Source organism: Prinia subflava, chromosome 5 (assembly GCF_021018805.1).
Source record: "Prinia subflava isolate CZ2003 ecotype Zambia chromosome 5, Cam_Psub_1.2, whole genome shotgun sequence".
NCBI lineage: Eukaryota > Metazoa > Chordata > Aves > Passeriformes > Cisticolidae > Prinia > Prinia subflava.
In genome coordinates, this window is record NC_086251.1 from 31364912 (window position 1) to 31385215 (window position 20304).

The 20304-nt window shown below is 36.6% G+C and overlaps 1 protein-coding gene across 2 annotated transcripts in view; it reads right to left on the reverse strand.

The window, feature by feature from the left end:
• EIF2AK4 (eukaryotic translation initiation factor 2 alpha kinase 4) overlaps positions 1–20304 on the reverse strand; it is a 38626-nt gene that overhangs the window by 6672 nt on the left and 11650 nt on the right. For both annotated transcript variants that reach the window (XM_063398789.1, XM_063398791.1), the window contains 22 exons: positions 19504–19573; positions 18294–18377; positions 16976–17098; positions 16433–16537; positions 16130–16187; positions 15350–15429; positions 13547–13648; positions 12910–12960; positions 11691–11927; positions 11014–11089; positions 9274–9395; positions 8820–8869; positions 8560–8728; positions 7951–8067; positions 7464–7529; positions 6740–6910; positions 6010–6144; positions 5789–5896; positions 4905–5033; positions 3500–3586; positions 2101–2213; positions 525–583 (listed from right to left, as the gene is read on the reverse strand). In XM_063398789.1, the coding sequence (XP_063254859.1) occupies positions 525–583; positions 2101–2213; positions 3500–3586; positions 4905–5033; positions 5789–5896; positions 6010–6144; positions 6740–6910; positions 7464–7529; positions 7951–8067; positions 8560–8728; positions 8820–8869; positions 9274–9395; positions 11014–11089; positions 11691–11927; positions 12910–12960; positions 13547–13648; positions 15350–15429; positions 16130–16187; positions 16433–16537; positions 16976–17098; positions 18294–18377; positions 19504–19573 (2312 nt within the window). The remainder of the gene's footprint in view (positions 1–524; positions 584–2100; positions 2214–3499; positions 3587–4904; positions 5034–5788; positions 5897–6009; positions 6145–6739; positions 6911–7463; positions 7530–7950; positions 8068–8559; positions 8729–8819; positions 8870–9273; positions 9396–11013; positions 11090–11690; positions 11928–12909; positions 12961–13546; positions 13649–15349; positions 15430–16129; positions 16188–16432; positions 16538–16975; positions 17099–18293; positions 18378–19503; positions 19574–20304) is intronic.

The window sequence follows — 20304 nt, forward strand, 5'->3', positions numbered from 1 at the left end:
AATAAAACAAGTATCAAAAATGCCAAACTTCAGCCACACAGAAAGCACTTAATACTATTCTTTATATACAAACTTGTATTATCAGAATAAGGAATGCAAATCCATAGCTAGAAATATAAGAGCATTTTCATTTGGAAAAAATGTCTATTTTTTGGTAAACGTAATGTAAACAGGTCGCAATACTCTAACAATCACAGGTCAAGTTATTTTTCATCAAGAGGACATTTAAATTTCTCCTCAGCTAGAAAAAATTTGAGATTTTTTGCTTTCCCAGCTTCCTGAATTACTGCATCAATGAATACTTCTATGGAGAATATTCTGTCCATTGGTCTGAGCACTTAGCTTGGAGAAAAATTCAGATTTAAATCACTTGGAACAATATCTGTGATTAAGAGGCAGTGCCTCTAAACAGAGCTCTGCTATAAAATATTTTCTTACTTTGCTTTTGGTAATATTTTCCTACAAAATAGTTTTTGAGCAGAAAGAGGAACAGTTTGTATGTTCTATAACTAGATATTAAATACCTGAAATATTAGTAAATGATCCTTTTTGATTTGGTATTGAAAGATTATCTGTGGTTTCTCTGAAAATAAACAAAGACAGTTAAGGAAACAGATTGACAATTATAAAAAAATACTGTAATAACACAGTAGTTTCAGATTATCATAGATACTTAAACTTAGTTCCAACAGATAAACAAGTTTGTGGATACTCCCCAGCACACATTTATTATTCATGAATAAATTCTATTCAGGAATAGACAGGAAACCATACAAAATTACATGAAAAAGTCACGTCTAAAAGCAGTGCTCTCTATGGATACAAAATATGTCCTCCTTATCATGCAAGAGTGATTTATATCCTAATACAAAAATATATTGTGACAGTATTCTCTCTGAATTATTAATTTAATCTGTTTCTCACCAGTTTCTGTGACATAATACTAAAGTATTAAAATAGTCTTTATACTTAAGAGTACACATATTCAAAGAAGTCTTCAAGAATTAGTTTAGATGTCTTTACTTTCCACATTCAGGAATTCATTAAAAGAGAAATTTGCCAGCTCTATTACAATCAGCATTGCATTTCTCTGTTTAGTGGTACCACGCAAGGGTTTTTCTATTCTGTTTTCAGGATTTAGAAATAAGGTAACTTTTTGAAAGAATGATTTTCTTTCACAGTTTCTAGATCTCTCATAAAGCACCTGAGAATCGGGTTAGTTGCAAAGTTAAATACTAAGTAAGACTGGCTGAGGCCAGAAAAAGGAGAACAATAGGTGGGCAGCAGGAGACATCAACTGTTTGCATAAACTACTGCTTGATTTCTTAATTTCAAGCTTAATGATTTCCTTTATTGTTCAGCCTAGTCAGAAAAACTGGATAGCAAATCTGTTAAGTTTCTGAATTCTACTTTGTGTGACTAATGCACGTCTATCCCTGCTGCCAATGCACACACACGTACGTACACACGTATAAATAGATCTAGGTGCATTTACAATTACAGACTCACAGGGGGCTGTGTGTAACTAACAGCTGAGCTGCCTGAGCACACAGCAATGACTAGCCTCTCCTGTCGTTTCTGTACTAACCTCCACTGGTGACAATAAATGGTAGTTTCAATGACGACAGGATGAAGGGGTTTTCCTCAAATCTTTGCCAGATGTTACTTTCACTTGTGCCACCAGAGCATACAGAAGAGCAACAGTTACACCTTCATTTCACCATACCAACACTGCCTCAGAATGAAAGGGATTTGCTGCTTTAATTCTTTGATTACACAGTACACAAATGTAATGGACTTCTACTCAGTAACAGGGACTTGCAGGCAGTCACACAAACACTACTGCTGCTCTAGCAGCTTTGGGATAACTGTGTGGCCTTTTAATTTATGATGCACTATGGATGTGTGAATGTAGCAGCAGCTAGGGAAATCTGTTTCTTTCTTAATATCAATACAATTCTGTAACAAAGCCTTTTGCTTTCTTTTCCCCTCAAAAGAAATTTCTTTACCAAATAAAATTAAGATTTAATTGAGCATATGCAAATATGTATTTACTTCAGATTTTGACTATTCACATTATTGACACATTATGCTACTCACCTACTACATCTTTCATCACCGATTTTCATTTTTAGTTTCTGGAGCAGGTGATCCACTAAGTCAGATTCTAAAATCCTTTTCTCTGTCTGCCTGTCCTTCTCAAAGGATTTCACCTATGACATAGTTCAACAGTTCTTAACATTGTTGATACTTAAAATGGCATACAGATTAACTTACCCAACTTAATCAAAACCAAACTATTTCACTCATTAAAAGTGAAAGAGTCAAAGGTAGGAAGCTATTATCATTACTGATCAATCACTGCTAATTAAATCTTTGATTAGATTTTTTTTTCAGCCAACTACTAATTTATTCTGCATTCCCAAAGCATAAACTAGCTTGACTCCCCACATTTAATATGTGATAATTAAGTTCTGATCAGAATGGTTTATAATTGTAAATACCATATTATTAATATTTTTCATTAAGCAATTATACTAGAATAAAGCTTGCCTTTCAATTTGCAAGAGTTAAACATTAAAACTTAGGAGTCTGCACCATCTCTATTTCAAGAGCTTAATCAGTACCAACACCATTCACCTCATTAACATCTCCTTTCTTGGTTTTGCTTCAATAAAGCCATATTTAAAAGAACACTCTATAATAGGCTTGTGGAGGACTTTGAAATATCACAGTGTCATCATCAAGATTTACTTATCCTTGCAATTATTGCTGTTACAGTTACAGAGATAATAAGTGAAAAATATTTTAGTAAGGCACAGTGGCTGTCCTTGCCATATGCTGTCAAATGGTTAGTATTTTTTCAGTCAAAGAATAAATCTTAATTAAAAAAAAGATCTTTTCTCTAATGATCCAGAATATTTTAAAACTTTTAACTTCAAAAAACCAAAGGTACCAGAACCACAAGCTGCAGAGTACAGAAGAAGCACAGAGTACATTCATTTTATGACACAGACCAGTCTTTGCATCCTTGTCTGAGTTTACAGAGGTGAAGAGTGTGGTTCTGACTGTCTGTTGGAACCACACTGATTTTTTTAGATTTACATTTTAGTTTATTATTTACATTTATTTTGTAACATGAAAAGGTGTCAACTGCAAAAATCGCTAAATCAATTAATTTTGTAGATTTAAAGAAATCAGAGACAAGAAAAACCTTTTTCCATGTTAAACCATCGATGGCACTGTCAAACATTGTTTGCACTAGTTTTTGGACTTTCCTAGAGGGAAGGAGGTCTATGAGTAAGAGTGTTATGTAGGGATAAAAATGTTTAAAATGTTGGAATTCTTCAGAATAACATTTCTACGGCTAAATAACCAAACCTGTATTTACCTCAACTCAAGTAAAATTTATATTGTATTAATAATGACCTTTAAGAAAGTGCAGAACAACAGAGTACAAATCTGAAACACAATAAGCGTCCTCTGGTCCCAGGCTTACCTTCACATGACTTCCTTCTTTCTCTGACACCAGAGCCACATATGTAATCCCAGAGCATCTGCAGTATTCCTGCAGCTCTTCCTGGGACTGTGAACCAAAGAAAGGGAATGAGACATTAATTTGACAGATTATAAAATGACCCATTAAGTAATCAGAGTCTCCTGTCTGTAATTAGAGTTAACTTGATATGCAACAGTCACACAGCTTCAGAGAGAGAAAAGCTTTTAACAACTTGAGCAGATGAAACTTCATGATGCATATATTCACCCACCCAAAGCTTGCCAAAATTGAAATCGATGGTTACACTTAGGCAGAGATAATGCCCAGGTCCTGCAGCCCAAGTGCCCACATAGAAGGGCTACCTCTACCTAGAGGTGCAGAATCTAAGTAACTGTAAAAATGTGCAATGAAATATCAGGCAGTCACCACCCTGCTGCCTGCAGCTTTCAGTCCTGCATGGCTGCAGGTCTGCCACAAAAGCTGACTCCAGCTGGGTTCCTGTCAAGCCAAGGCTATGCTGACTTACTCAGCACTGGATTGCAGGACAGCATTAGATAGAGGCAAGAACTACCCAAATCTTCCTTCCTTATGAATCAAACAACCAACCTCAAACTAAGAAACTCCAGCCTAGGTGATCACAGGAAAAGTATATAATCTGGATTTTTTTCCAGTCCTAAAGGATTGAAACTGTTGGAAATTTTATGGCAAAAAAATACAAAAAAAGTCAGACAATGAACTGAATGAGCTCAAAACTTCCTGCCCTGCAGCACATGATGTGGAAGGGGAACTGCAGAGTCTCTCATGTTGGACAAATGGAGACACCTGAAGGTGAAGCAGACCCATAATCCTTCAGGAAGTGCCACCACCTCTAAAAGGGACTTCAGTGTTGCCATGTAGCTCACTACACTCCAGTGAAGTAGTGCTGGCTACAGCTCCACTTGGTTTCAGCTGGACATAAAAGGGCACAACTCAGCTTGCCATTCTCCCTTCCCCTCCTACTACACATCTCTTCAAGGACTGCTTAGGGACCCAATCTAGTAGCTCAGTTTGCTAAACTGTGTTTCTAACAGCAGAATAATTTCAATATTCCTTCTGTACCTGAGTGCCTTCAGCCATCTGGCTATTTAAAAGTTGATGCTACTGTTCTGTTCTTGATGTACCCCCTATTAAGCATTAAATTTATTAGTAGTATGGATCCTTCTTCACACTTTTAAATACTTTGGAAGAATGCTGCAAGGCCAGTGAGACTTTCTTGACATTATTGTATCTGAATAGCACCCTACATGCTCAGTATTGAGTCTCTACCTCCATAAAAACAGAAAAATACCCCCAAAAAGTATAGTTCCAGTCTGCACTAATCTTGGAGAATAATAATACAGTTAACACATGCAGATAAAAATTCTACCTGGGACCAGTCATACATTATTTCGGCTGGAATTCCTGCAGTCCATAATTTCTGAACAATGTTGATAGCTCTACCCATTGACAGCTGACCAACACTTACAACCAGCAGGTCACATGAGCTGACAGAAACCTGAAGGGAAAGTAAAATCAAGGAGATAATATTAGTCACAAGGCCACCTTTCCCCCTTCATAAGGCAGTTACAGTACCAGAGATGGACAAATATTCCAACATTTGTCAAAATGCACCAAGCTAAAAACCAAAAAAGGGGCTAACTCCACCTCTTTTGAGAGCTACAATCCACCTAAGTGTGTCTGCAAGTCACTGAAGCTCAAACTTTCATGCAAAGCACCTCCACAGCCTCAGCGTGCCAAGTATCCCTGCCTACTCTGTTCCTTCCTTCCTACTCTCCTTGGCAATGTTAACATATTCTTTATAGAGAAAAGATAATAAAATACTAATTTCAAAACCAAGTGAAGATGTGTGATGCTGTACAAAGTAGTCAATATTCTTGAAGTTTCTTTTCATTTCTATCTTCTATACTTTGATCAAGGGAGAAGTAGTAGGGGAAAAATAACACTAAATACCTACAGTTGTACTCTTCCATCTGCAAGAATACACAGGCTGAGAAAAATAACCCATTTAAATTGAAAATAAAATAATGTAAGCCTGAAGATCCTGTGTTCCCTTAATTCTCATTTAATAAATAGTTCTAGGTAGAGAAACACAAAAGAAAACAGGTCATCTTGATGTCTGCCTTCTATTTCAGTATGGTATTATTTTGGAACATATCTGAACATCTTCATTTTTGTCTATCTCTAGCTACAATTAGGTTATTCAACTGTCAGAAGTAAACAAATTCCCCACGTCCCAAAAAAGAGACTTACAGAATCCTCCACACTGGAAACAGCAGCAGTTATTTTATCTATAGCTATGCTGACTCCAACAGCTGAAGGAACTGGTCCTACTGTCTGTGGCCCTCTAAATTGAGGAATCTCAAAACAAGAAAAAAACAGAATGGAAAACCAGATAGTTATCTTGGCAAAATGTCATTTTTTTCATGGGTTAAGAAAACAATCCAAATTTACTAGAAGAGATGAGCACATACCAGATGATCATATCTGCCTCCTGCAGCAAGAATTTCAGGCACAGTTCTTTGTCTTCTTTTGATGTATGCTATAAACTGGAAGATGATACCATTGTGCTGCTGTATTTTGTAAACTAGTCCCAGATTTATAGATATCTGTAAAATAAAAATGAATATGTGCATATATATAATTAATTTCCTGTTAGCAGCATGGATTTAAAACACTGTTTTCACATAAGGGAGACATATAGAAACATTCCTTGTCTCCAAAATTTTAAAATACAGTAAAAAATAAGGAAATAGTGCTTTAATCTTACATTTAAGCATCCCAAGAAACCTGTAGCACAAAACCCAAACAGTAAGCTCCAAGGAAGATGGAGGCCTTTAGTAGTAATTAGATTTCTATATTTTTTGAATATTTACAGTTTGTTTCAAAATTTCTTAAACTCCCTCTTTTATGCTCTAAGTAATGCCTTCAGTCTTGGTTGGGGAAAGAAAGAAAGTCTGAGTGGCATTAGATAGAAGTTAAGCCAGAGACTCCTGACTGGACTGGAAGAGGTCTTAATTTTAAAATGCAACTTCAATTAAAAAAAAAAAAAAAAAAGAGAGAGAGAGAAAGGATCAATGCCAATACTATATTTTGCCATCAAAAGCCACTTTCATATGCCTTTTCTATAGTAAAATACCTTTATTTCCTAGCATAATACAAGGCCCAGCAGCCTGCAATTAATTAGCAGAGCATTTTACAAACCTGAAGTTTTATTCCCAGTTGCTTTAATAGACCAATGATTTCCTCTAAATCCTTCATGCCATGCTTCAGCAGCTGAGTGACACTTGGCTTTTGTTTTATCATTGTGTTTAGAAATGGAAATACATTACTTGCTTCTCCCTTCTGCTCAATGAATTTATAGAGTCGAGAAAGCTAAAAACAAAACAAAACAAATCATAAGCATACACAGCAACACAGAAAACATTCATAACAGGTCACATCTAAAAGAAAAAAGAAAAATATTTGACTTTACATTTGTGGGAGTAAGACATCTGCCTTTTTTGTTTGTTTTGTTTAGCAGGCTGTTTTTACCAAGTGGAGTTGAAGAAAAGAATAGACAGACACAAGTCTCAGACTATTCAGAAGATAATTTCAACTCTATGCACAGCCAACATTTGCAGAGAAGTTTTTTTAAAAGTTTCTCTCAGTTTTCTTTATTAAATACCTCTCTGCAGTATTCCATTTAGCCTTTATTAACTTCCACAGTGTGTGAAACATGTTTAAAGAATAAAGAACAAGCTGCAATAGTGACTTCCAGAGAGAACAAGAGTACAAAGTCAGACCACCTGCAAAGATATCGACCTATTCTGAACAGCACATGTAACAGATTATTTTTCTTACTCTGGTTATTAAATTACAAAGAAAATAAAATATTACTGACTTGTGGCAAATTACAGTGAAATTAGCACTGAATTAAGATACTTACACTAGCTGATGTGAGAGAAAGATTACAGAACTTGGCTTCTACTTCTCTTTTAGTTAGCTTTTCAGTCTACAAGAAAAACAGATTAAAACAGCATTTGGTTGTATTTAATGTGTTACTATAATATTCATATTAATTTCACCTATATTCTGTGCTTATAAAGTAGAAAAGACGTAACTCATATTAAAACACATTTTAAATTTTTTTTTTAAACATTTTTATTGACTAGCCTGTCAGTTCTTGATTATACAGGTGAATAATTCTCTCATAAATACACATTCAAGAATCACCTTAAACCATTCCAAATCCAGAAGTAACAAAAAAGTAATTAATCTGAGTTTACAGCCCAAAGATAACCAGCCTTTTTATGTATGGAGAGTATACTGATGAGGCTGGCAATGGGCTGTTAGTCATTTTCAGAGACAGCTCCACAGAATAGAATACTCTACAGTGATGATTAGAGAGGTTAGGTTAATAACTAGTGCCTTACCACAGCATCATAGAGAATGACATAGACTTGACTGAGTTTGTCCTCTGGTATCCCACAGTGCAGAAGTATAGCTTTCAGTAAGGCAGTGTGGTTCAGATAAATGCCGTAATTTCTTTCCTGGCAAAGCATAAATTTAAAAAAAAAAAAGCAAGAAAGAATGAAAAAAACAACTTTTACTTGCATTCTGTTTTCTTAAAAAAAATCCAACCCCCATAAAACAAAGAGGCTTCCTAAACATTTAATAATAGTTCAAAATTAACTTCAAACCTCTTCTTTCACTACCTTACCTTTCATCTCTAAGTAAAGAAAAGCAAGTGTTGTCCCATTCTACAGTAATCACTTGTCCAACAGAAGGAAGACATTATTTCAGTGGTACTGTAAAGGATTCAGTTAATATATTTCCTCTGCACAGAAACCTATGCTTCATTTTAAGTTTACCTAGGAAACACATTTTTTATGACAGTGTCTATACATTTTTACAGATTAGATGTGAAAATAGTTCTTGTACTGGTTAAAGGAAGTATCCTTTTACAACACATCAAACTAAATATTTAGTGAAATTCAAATTCTTGGTGGAAAAGAGTGAAAGGGGCTGATTAGAGAATCTACCTGTAGCACTGAAAACTCTTGAATGATTTCTGAAATTGCATAAATTGTTTCTGCTATAGGCAAAAAGCTATTTCCAGTAGATGTAATGATGTCAAATGCACATTCTAGGAGTTCTTTGGGATGACAGCGGTCTAACTTCCGAGGTCTGAAAACTCGCTCTATACAGTATCTAAAGGAAACATTGAAGAATGAATCAGCCTCTTCAGAAGTCACTGTCAAAGCATGGTATCAGTGCAAAGCATCACCTCTATGTCTCTTACCTTTTCAAGTTTGAGATGTTATTTCTAGCTACAAATCTTGCAAAAGGAATCTGAAAAACAGAATACAGGAAAATTGTTGAAACAAAACAGTCGGTCTGACTGAGCTCTGCAACTAGACATGAATTAAACCATGTAGTTATACTTGTGTGATATAATGCTTAAAACACCTGACATAGCCAAGTGATATTACTCTAACCATTCTTGCTGTAAGTTTTAAATAAAAACGTTACTTTCACCTATGTTAAAAAACAAACAAACGCTATCTCTTCAATATGCGCTCAGGGCTCCAGCTGTCAAGAGTACAGAGGAGGAGTACAGAACTCAGGAGAACAAGTACAGACATTGAAAGACACACCACTCCAGCAGTCAAAAGAGGTGTAAGCCTCAACCAAATTCCACTACAGCACCCTCCAAACCCTCTGCAAGCTTTGCCTGCAGAGATGATGCTACTTACTCTGAGGTCGTAAGGAAGCATTACCAGCATCCCACTGTGATCCATGAAATATGAAGCTTCATTATGTTCGTACAGTTTTTTATTTCTGGGCATTAGCAGTGGTGTATGCAGATTGATAGCTCCTACACAAAACCAGAAAACTCTATTATCTCTCATTTCAGAAGTAACATCTGCTTTTTACAGGTTCATGAACACCCTTGCACGGCATAATTAGGTCAATCCATAATTTAAAAATTTACATTAAATGTCCTTAATAGACTTCCCTCTTCCATATTTAAAAAAAAGAATTTCAAAGTTTGTTTTATGCCTACGTTGCATGCTTCTTGGGCTTAGCAGGGAGACCACATAGAGAGAATTGCAATTCCACAGGCCAGCAGAATCCTGACCCTGCCCTCCCTCTTTAAACACATCTTTTCACAAAAGCAGGCATACGAAACAGATGAGAAACTCTGCAGTTACCAGCAGAAAGTACTGCTTTCGTCTGAAGGTATTTCCATATAGAACCAATTTTGTTCAGACATGTTGCATCTTCTGTCTCAAACATACTAGAAGCGTTTGTGTTTCTTTTTAAAACCTCATGAATACCGTTTTTTTTTCCTGGCTATATTTCACAAGCATCTACCTGTATGAATCCAATCTTCATTGAAACCTGACTTTAATAATACCACATTATTGAGAAAGAGTCTCCTGTTCTAATATTTGATTGAGAATCACTAGAGAATTTGTAGAAGCTTAACTCAATTAGATTTCAACAGAAAATTTTAAATAAGGAAAAAAGTGTCCCAGATAGAAAGAAATTCTTCTGGTCATTACAGATGTCAGACACAATTTAATGGAAAAAATAAATATCCAATCCCCATTTTTTTTCCAAAAGCATGAAAACATTTCAGTCTCTAAAATGCTGACAAACACACTCCCAAATATGTCAAGCTTTAAGAAGTGAGGGGAGAGAGTAAACCTATCACTGACTTCACATTTCTCAGTTTCTCACACTTTTACATTGCCAAATTTTGAGCATGCTTAATCAGATTATGATTTACTTGGAAAATGCAAAGTTTCCATTTCAAAATTCTCTATTTTTATATAAAATCGTATCATGAACATCTGTAAGACAACACAATTTATAACATTTCATATGTTATGTTATAAGCGTGACAGTGGTTGCATAAATTTTCTTCTAAAAAAAAATTTTAAGTGAATACTATTATTAATGACTGGTTATAGATTCCTGGAAAGGAAAAGGAAAGACTATTAAATATCATGGCATCAGCTTTGGCTCAGGAAGTTCCTGACCAGCAAAGCATTGCCAAGAATACATCACTGGAAGTACCACTACAGGCTTGCCTTGTTTCCATGCTCTCCCTTATGCTTTTCCCATTCTGGCTGTTCAAACAGAGGTTACTGTGCTACATGGATGCCTGATCCCCCTGGTATTCAGATCCTGATTTTGAAGTATCTACCTCTAAAACCTCATACAGATTTATCAGAACCACCATGTACATTCAAAAACATAATTAAGATTTTCACTCTTCTTTTTGTAGAAAATGTAAATCATTCAGCTTTGATGTAAGTAGCTATTACTGGAATGACAAAACAATAGAAGAAAACATCACAAAAACTTCAAATGATCAACTCCTGAACATGTTTTCTGATTTCTCTTACAGCAGTAAATCCATTCCATTCTTTTAAATTCATTCATTCACAAAAAAGGAAATTAATGACTTTTGTAAACACACCCACCGTGTCTCTTAAATATCCGGCTGACAATCTCACATACATGCTGCTGTATCTTGGCTGCCCAAATAGAAAAACTACCCTGAAACCATCACAAATAAAGAGTACATATATAATTCACATGTGATGAACAATCCACGTAGGCAATCATTCCATGTAACACAGGCAATAAACATTCTGCTATCTCATCCCACTACAAAAACCTGCAATGCTTCCATAATAAAAAATAACTACAGCTACATGAAGAATTATTGTACTGTGTTACCTTGAATTTCTTTAGATTTAGAAAGACTCAAGAGCTGATAAACTAAGAACAATCACATCAATTAGAAAGAGAAGAAAACATCCAAGGACAACACTTTCTGCTGAGAACCAGTCAACCATTAATTTGACAGGAATTCAGAGTACAGAAAGTCATCATCTGGACATAAGCTTAAGGCTTTAGCTGCTCCAATCAAACCCTGCTGGTTTCTTCACCAGAGAATGAATGTAAGGCTAAATGAGAAGCAGCTATTCAAACCCACACAGCAGAGACTAGTTTTAAATGGGAACCCATGTGAAGGTGAATCTTGAGATAATGCAATTCACTTAGGAATGCTACAGGTTTACCCATATAAGCACATTTTTAAAAATTTCCACACAGGGAAAAGCCAAACCCACACATCCTCTGAACACCTACAAACCTTCAGCATATCACTGTCATAAGTATAGTCTATTGCTGGAGATATACGCTGTGCAAAGATCTGACTCATCATAGTCCGGTAGGCCTTGCCATCCACGTTTGCTAGGGTATGGTGGAGCACTTCATGGAGCTCAGACTCTTCCATCTGTGGTGGTGGAAGATGTTCACTTTTTAACAGCTCCACAGCGGTCGGTCGTGCTGCAGGATCATGGTTCAGGAGCCACGTAATAACCAATCTCTACAAATCAAATCAAAATTTTACAGATTAGAAACATTTTGTAAGTTAACAATACTTGCCACAAACTTGGTAGTCATGTCAATTCAATAACAAACTATGAGACTCTACAGGGGAAAAACCAGCAGAATCTGAATCTTTTGGATGGACATTATTTGCCAACTAAATTATGAATATCTTTTATTATCATCGGAAAAAATTTACTAAACCACACAAATCATAGAAATGTGCCTTCTGGGATGATAAAATATGTAATATTTTCCTTTGTTGTTCCATGGTATGCTAGCTCTGGCATCTCTTTATCAAAGTTAAGATAAAGCAGAATTACATGCATGAAATCACAGACTTGAGAGGCACAAGTATTAAAGCAGAGGGAATCTTCCTGGCACATTTCAGCGAAATGCGAAAGATGGAAATGTTTCTATGGTACTAGTAACGTACATATTGCTGGTTTACAAGCATAACACACTAAAAGTTAATACTAATGGTCAACAAAGGAGTTGATTAGCACAAGGATAAAGCCACCTAGATAGTCCAGAAAAGTTTATACTGCTCCTTATCACTTTATTACCCTGCCATGGAGGCCTCCAGAACAGCTCTTGGCAGCTCTGTCAAGTTTGGTGCAGCCAATTGAGCTTGCACATCTCTTTTTATTGTGTGACACATATTTCTTTTAAAAAGTTTAAGTAAAAAGTTAAACAATCGAGCTGCCATTTCTCTGAGCATAAAAAACCAAACTTGTCCCTCAGAGCCTAAAAGATGTTCCAGTGAAATACAAATTTTGCCATGACTGTGCTCTGAGAATTTTGTGGGTAAATATATTTCCATGTCAACTTAGAGCATTAATTTGAGATTTTCTCACTTTGTTCTAATATCATGTAAGAAGAACTTGGCAGAGAACACTAGGTGGGGAATTAAGTGGCAAAAATTATAACCAATGTTTTCTGAGAAGGAATACCTAATAGTTAAAATATCTTCAAATTACCTGCTTTGCATGCTTGACTTCATCAAAGTCCTTAGGAAATACAATCGCAGGCTAACAAAACAAAAAACCAAAATCCACATTTGAATTTTAACAGGCAGTCCAGATTGCTCAGATTAGTCTTATTTTTAAGTTCTACATATTAAATAGAGAAACTAAGCATTTCCAGTGCCCATGAAAAAATAAACAAAAAACCCCCAAACAAACAAATCAAACTCCCACAAGGCACATTTAAATTTGAAGACCTAAAAGGAAAAAGAATGCTTTGATGTTGTTTTGTACAATGAAAGCACAACCCATAATCACAAGCATTTACCAACAACAAATACCAACTGATTCCTGAGAAATCACCAGGCCTAAACCTAGGTATACTAAAGAGATCATTTCTTTATCAGACATGTAAGACTTAATTTCACAGACAGAACACAGACTGATGGCAATACCATTAGAATCCATGGTGCATTAAAGGAATGTCAGTGCACCAGCTCCAACTGTATTCTTCACTTTTCATTATGTTTTACAAACCTTGTTTTTAAGCACTCCCTATGGCAACACTTTTTGCTGTATTTTGCATCCTTTTGCTTCTCTTAAGAAGCTATTTGATGCATAGAATTAGTATGTTTCATATCTGTGTACTTACCAGCCTTAGCTGACCAAGAACAAAGATCCTTTCTGATGCAGTATTCATAGGATGGTAACACATTTCAAAGAATATTATACCCAAGCTGAACAGGTCTACTTTCTAACGAAGAAAAAAAAATGAAAACTTGCATGTAGTACCTATCAATTCTCTGAAGACAAAAACAGCAGAGGAAAAAAAAAAACCAACTCACACATTTAGGTTAAATATCACAGTATATTAAAGCTGGAGAGAAGGCTGAGGTTTTTTCCTGTATCTTTTTGTGTGTTTTTAATATTATTTGTTTTTAAAGCTTTTTTGTTAGAAGACACAATCCATTAAGATTTGGTAGACTTTAAGGCCTTCTATCATCACAGCACTGCTATGACATAAATGATGGTTACACTCGAGTTGTGGTCAGCAGCTTAACAGTGAAGTGAGGATGTTCGTGAGGGGTCGGTACTGGCACTGGCACTGTTTATCATCTTTGTTGGTGACATGGACAGTGGGATGAGAGCAGCCTCAGGAGGTTTGCTGGTGACACTGAGCTGTGTGGTGCAGTCAAAACGCTGGAGGGAAGGGATGCCATCAAAAGGGATCTTGACAGGGTGGAGAGTGGCTATATGTGAACTTCATGAAGTTCAACAAGGTCACGTGCAAAGGTCCTGCACATGGGTTGAGGTAATCCCAGGCACAAATACAGGCTGGGCAAAGGATGGATTGAGAGCAGCCCTGAGAAGAACCTGGAGATGTTGGCTGACAAGATTGTCAACGTGATCTATCAGGGCAGTCACAGCCCAGAAAGCCAAACATCCTGTGCTGCATCAAAAGCAATGTGACCAACAGATTGAGGGAGGTGATTCTCCCAATCTGCTCCACTCTCGTGGTATCCCACCTGGAGTGCTGCATCCAGCTCTGGGGCCCCCAACATGAGGAGACCATGGATCTGCTAGAGCAAGTCCATGGAGCGCCACAAAGATCCTTAAAGGAATGGAGCACCTCTTGGATGAGGAAAGGCTGAGAGAGTTGGAATTGTTTAGCCTGGAGAGAAGGCTCCATGGAGACCTTAGATCACCTTTCAGTACCTCAAGGGGGCTACAAGAATGCCAGAGAAGGAATTTTTACAAGGCCATCGAGTGATAGGCCAAGAGATAATGGCTGTAAAATGAAAGAGGGTAGGTTTAGACTGGATACTAGAATGAAATTCTTTACTGTGAGGGTGGAACAGGTTGCCAGAGAAGTTGTGGATTCCTAGAAGAGTTCAAGGCCAGGCTGGACAGGGCTTGAAGCAGCCTGGTCTAGTGGAAGGTGTCCCTGCCCATCACAGGATGTTGCAACTGGGTAAGCTTTGGGGTCCCTTTCAACCCAAACCATTCTATTCTGTGACTCCCACTCTGAAAACATTTCATTGCTTTGAAATTCAGTTTGTCTCTTAATGTAAATAGGATTCTCTTTGATGGAAAAAATACATCCTCACCTCCCACAATCACAGTACAGAAATCCAGAACAGTAGTATACACTTTATTACTTTAACTAAAGGCTGTAAGACTTCTATCCTATTCAGTTACAAAGGTCCTCCATGATTACATACTTTCAACTTGAAGTTGCTTGCATCTAGTCATGATCAAGCACAGGCAGAAAAACTGACTTGCCCACATCCTTCTACCCTTGGTTTCCTCTTGAAGAATTGTTTAATTCAGCACAGGAGTCGACCACATGCTGTTCCACAGTGAATTCATCTTTGTCAAGGAGGAATTACCCAAATCATACCTGGTCTATCTTAGATTCCATGCTGCCTTTTCATCAAGTCTACTCTAATCATACCTGATTGTACGTAGACTTAGTGCTTCCTTGGACCTCTGGGCTGACGTACAGCGCGGTGCCAACCATCCCTGTCAAGTTACCTATGTGGCAAAAGGTGAGAGCCCCAGGTTCAATAAAGTGGGAGAGAAATGCAGTATCCACATCAAGAAAAAACTCATTCACGTTCTCTTTCTTCTACGTGGGTGTGCAGTTCTTACTTACAGAGACCAGCTGAGAATACTTGGACAAACAGACAATTCTTACCCTCATATATCAAGTATTATGTCCATCTGTTGTAGCTAAACCTATCTATTGCTTTACAGATTTGTAGTAGGTCAGCACACCAGTGTTACAAGTAAATTGCACTGCCGTTACATTTGTCTTTACACATGCCATATCTTAAAGTTCCCTCAAAACACCATATTCAGACTTTAACAAAAACCAAACCAACCAACCAAGGACACTGAAGTCTTGAAATTGTCCTGTATAGGCAAGAGAACACAAGTGCAGATGGAACAGATATACAGGCTTTCTACACACCTCACCATCCAGAAAGCACTGATCTATCGCAGAAGGCTACTAGAGGAAGCATATTAATTCTTAGGTAAGAGGCAAACCTGCCAGATTATAACATAGCTACCCAACTTCTAGGGCTGGGATGGGGGGATGTCCCACCCGTGGCCTTAATAAAGGGAAGTTTTATTGTCAAAGAACATATGGAAATTCCAATAGCGTATACAAGACAACAGAATATAAATGCTTGCTTAAAATAATTTAGAACAAGTTGCAATGTAAACTAACCTGATGGGTCAGACACAGCAGAACCATCTGAGAGATTTTCCTCTTGTTTAGAGACCATCTGAAATCCACAAAACAGTCATATTGTAAATGACACGTAAAATGCTTCTGTTGGCTGTTCTTGTCACTTGGGTTGGCAGTGCATGCTTTAACTCTAGACGCTTAGAAATTTCAAATAATTTTATAGCCTTCTCAATAGATAAGCATTGTGGTCATTTAACTTACCCCTTATTTTTATTTTGCAAGTAATTACCTCAGCAAATTCAAAGGTTTTTGGGTTTTTTTTTCACTTCAAGCTGTACTTACTGCATTTGCTGGATAATCTGTAGCTAAACCAAAATCACCAATTTTCACATGATCATCTGAATCTAAAAAAATGTTCACAGGTTTCAAGTCTCTGTGGATCATTCCCTGTTACAGGAGGAGAATAAAAAAAAACCCCACATAATATTAAACAATAAACACATTTCAAAATAGAACTCTTTTATAATAGACTGAAAAATCATATTACATAGTTTACAGTGGGAAATCTACTGAAGATCAGTCTTAAAGACACACTATAGTTTGTAGCCCAGAAGCTAGAAACAATTTTCAGTGCTACCAGATACCTAACAGAATGTTTTTGAAAGATGGTCTAATTTTTATGACTAATGGGTAAAATCTACAGTGGTTCATTACAAATTCATGTTCATGATAAAATATAATAAACCCTAAGAACAGACTAATAATTGAAAGGACAAAGAGAGGAAACTTGCTAATAAGTGCCCCCAAATGAATATGAAGAAACCCACAGAGAAAGAGGCACAACACAGATCTTATGTACAGGTCATAACTATCATATTTACTAACCTTTTCATGGATGTAAGCTAACCCATCCAAAATTTCTCGGAAAAGCCTCCAAAGCCGACTGGTATCTTCATATAACCCTTGGTCAATAGTGTCCCTTAATGTGCTCTTTTCACAATACTCCATCTTCAGTTGTGCATACACAGGGGACAGAAGGAAGAATGAACAATTTTATTAAGAAAAGATACTATCAGAAACTTGTATCTGTATACATATTACTGCCCAAGCTCAGGAGTAACAGTATCACCAAAAAATCCTGCTATTTGGAATTCTCCTGAGACCCGTCTTTTAGCTGCAAACATGCATTCACTCTGGGTCCTTCCTCATTTTCTGGGACAATGGTATGAGCCTGCAGAGCAGCATAATCTCTAACATAAACGTTAACAACAAAGTGAAACCAGCCAAGCCGTAATATGTGATAAAGCCAAACCACAAAGAATCTCTGGCTTTATTGCACTTGGCATTGCAGCTGCTTTTATTATGAATATACATAACACATACAAATAAGCTTATTAAAATCTAATTCCATCTACCTGTAACTTCCTTCCAGACACGCTCTACCATTAAGTGCATTATAAAAAATTGCACATCACAGAATAGTTAGGTATGATATACAACAATAAATAGTTAGTTTCAGGGAGAAGCTGACTAATCCCTAACATAAAGGAGGCGTTAGTAGAATAGCCTGAAGTTGCAACTGTGCAGGAGTTTCATTGTGTGCCTACTGTTAGAGCCATACAATGGATTTACAGATTACTGATTTCTATGAAAATGAAGTGCATACACAATACTGTGCTTTTGAAGAGAATGAGGAAGTTCTCACATGTGTGGAAGACAACTTCCCCTCTGGAATTTAGCATGGTAGACTTCACATTGGGAATTAACACCATAACCAAACCGAGGAACACCAGCTACCCATGTTGGGGATTAGGATGGATATTCTCAACATATAAGCACAAGGCAAAAGAATGCTTTGAAAGCCATGGACTCAAAGGGTGGCTGGTTGGGTTGTTCTGTGGTTAGATCAGGAATTGCCAACTTGCACATGAGCAACACCAGTTATCCCATTATGCACTATGGCACTGCAAAACTTTGTTCTCCCCAGGCACAAATACAGAGCCTTGGAAGGCATAACAAACCACATGCACTGCCCAGTGCCTTCCACCAAGCCTTCCGAAAACCAGTCTATTGCAAAAACAGCACTGAATTTACTTGTTTGCATTTTTAAAGGTCATTACTATTCTCATCAAAACCAGCAACTAGTCTCTGCAGGCTGAAATAAACAGTACCCTTTTATGTGAACACACGAGCATATTTGTACCTGAATATAGAGATAATGCACTGTCTGAACGACTGGTGTCTTGTCTTCTCCTCCATGACCATTCTTTTCGTTGCCTTCTTCATTCTTTATCACAATAAAAGTAACAGAACAGTTAGCTACAGGAAGCTGTGCAGACTTTTTTTTATTATACATACTACTATTTTTTAATGGCTGGAATATATTGATGAGAACTCAGCTTCTTGGATATGTTTAAAACATAGCAAAATAATACAATGACATTTTTGTAATACAACTGAGTCTAAATAAACTAGAAAAACAGGTGTGTCCAACTCTCAAAGTGAAAGTGAGTAAGTAGCATTCTGTCATCATTAGACACCGAAGGAAAAGAATTCTGGAAGAACTGGGTGAATCCTAAATCTCAAGCTGTGTTAAAAAAAACAAAAAAAAGATTTGAAACTAGCAGATAGAAAGCTTGCTCGATAAATAATGCAACCCCTAACCTCCACCAACAACTTTGGTATGCTGTGTATATATATGTACACATATATATAAAATAGAAAAGAATGCACTGCCATATTATTAAATTATAAACTGAAAACCTTTTCATGCCAATGTACATTATACCAGAAAGAGCAAGGAGAAGCAGCTTTAAATAAAAGCATGTTATAGATCATCATGAATGGCAATGACAAACTGTAGATGGTGTAGAAGAATGTGCATTAGGTTTCTAGTGATATAGAGCACTAACTGTCCATAGCAAGTGCTGTACCACAATCTTAAAATCAGCTAAAGCCTTAGTCATTATACTGACTTCCCCTCTCTTTCAGACTGCTAGCAAGATGTACTTTGTCTCCTTTAAAGGGGGACTATGAACAGATATATTGGTTAAAAGCATCCAAAGGCAGAACAGAATTTCAACTCAGAGTTGTGGGACCACGTAATCCATATAGCCAACTGTTAAATGATAAACACATCGAAGTGTTAAACTTGCAATAACCTGGGTCATGACTAAAAAATCCCACATATTTAGCTCAATAAACACACTTTAGGAAACAGAATCCAGATTAGCTGCATCATACTGATTTCTATAGGATGCAGCTCACAATGGCACAACACCTGCTCTAACAGACATGTAAGGCTATGTTTCTGTACTCACAGCAGAACTGAAAGAAAACCTCCCAGCTGACCTATTTACTTAAAGATTATTTTATTATATTTTCATTTTCACTAACTTTATCTTTACACTTACTGGAGAATGACCTTTACTATTGTCATCTTCGTTATCAAAAATTATTTCACTTTCAGAATCTGTGGTTGGCCTGTTTAAAAACACAGAAAGAAAAAAAATCTCAAAAGTTCAGCATACCAAGAAATATTTACTAAAGAATTTGGAAATTATTTTGGGGGGAAAAAACCCACTAAGCTTCTGCTGAAGACTTCCTATACACTTTAAACAAAAAAGCAAAACAAAACAATACTCAGAAAAGCATCCTGCTTGCAAAGAAACACTTCCTTTGACAGTCCAGTTCTAAAAGGGAAGGTATATATTTGCATCAGTAACATTTAGTTGCTATATCTAATGAGCAAAACTGAGAGAAGTTTACTTACTTGCTTATACAAAAAAAATCACTGAGTGAGAACTGAACCATACACAGAGGAAGGTATGGAATACACTAATAAAAACCAGAACTAAAAAAGGCAAGTTTGATTTTTTAAAAAGATTTGTAATATTTTTGTTATTCTTTATTAAAAAACTTTATTCTCAAGGCTGGAAGAGACAGTCAAACATAAGGTAAGCAGTTGTGCATTCTGGCACAAATAAGCAGCCTCAAGAAACCTACACCAAAAAATTTTCCACACAGACTGACAATTCTTAGCTAGAAAATGTCCTCTTCCTGGCTATCTGGCTGCTGGTAAATACACTGGTTTTGAGCAAGGGAACAGAATAAAAATGCAGTTAACTACTTCTGACGAAAGAAACAAGAATGGTAAGACACAAACTTGCAAAAACTAACTCTGCTTGCAATTACACTCCCTTCCAGGGCCAGTA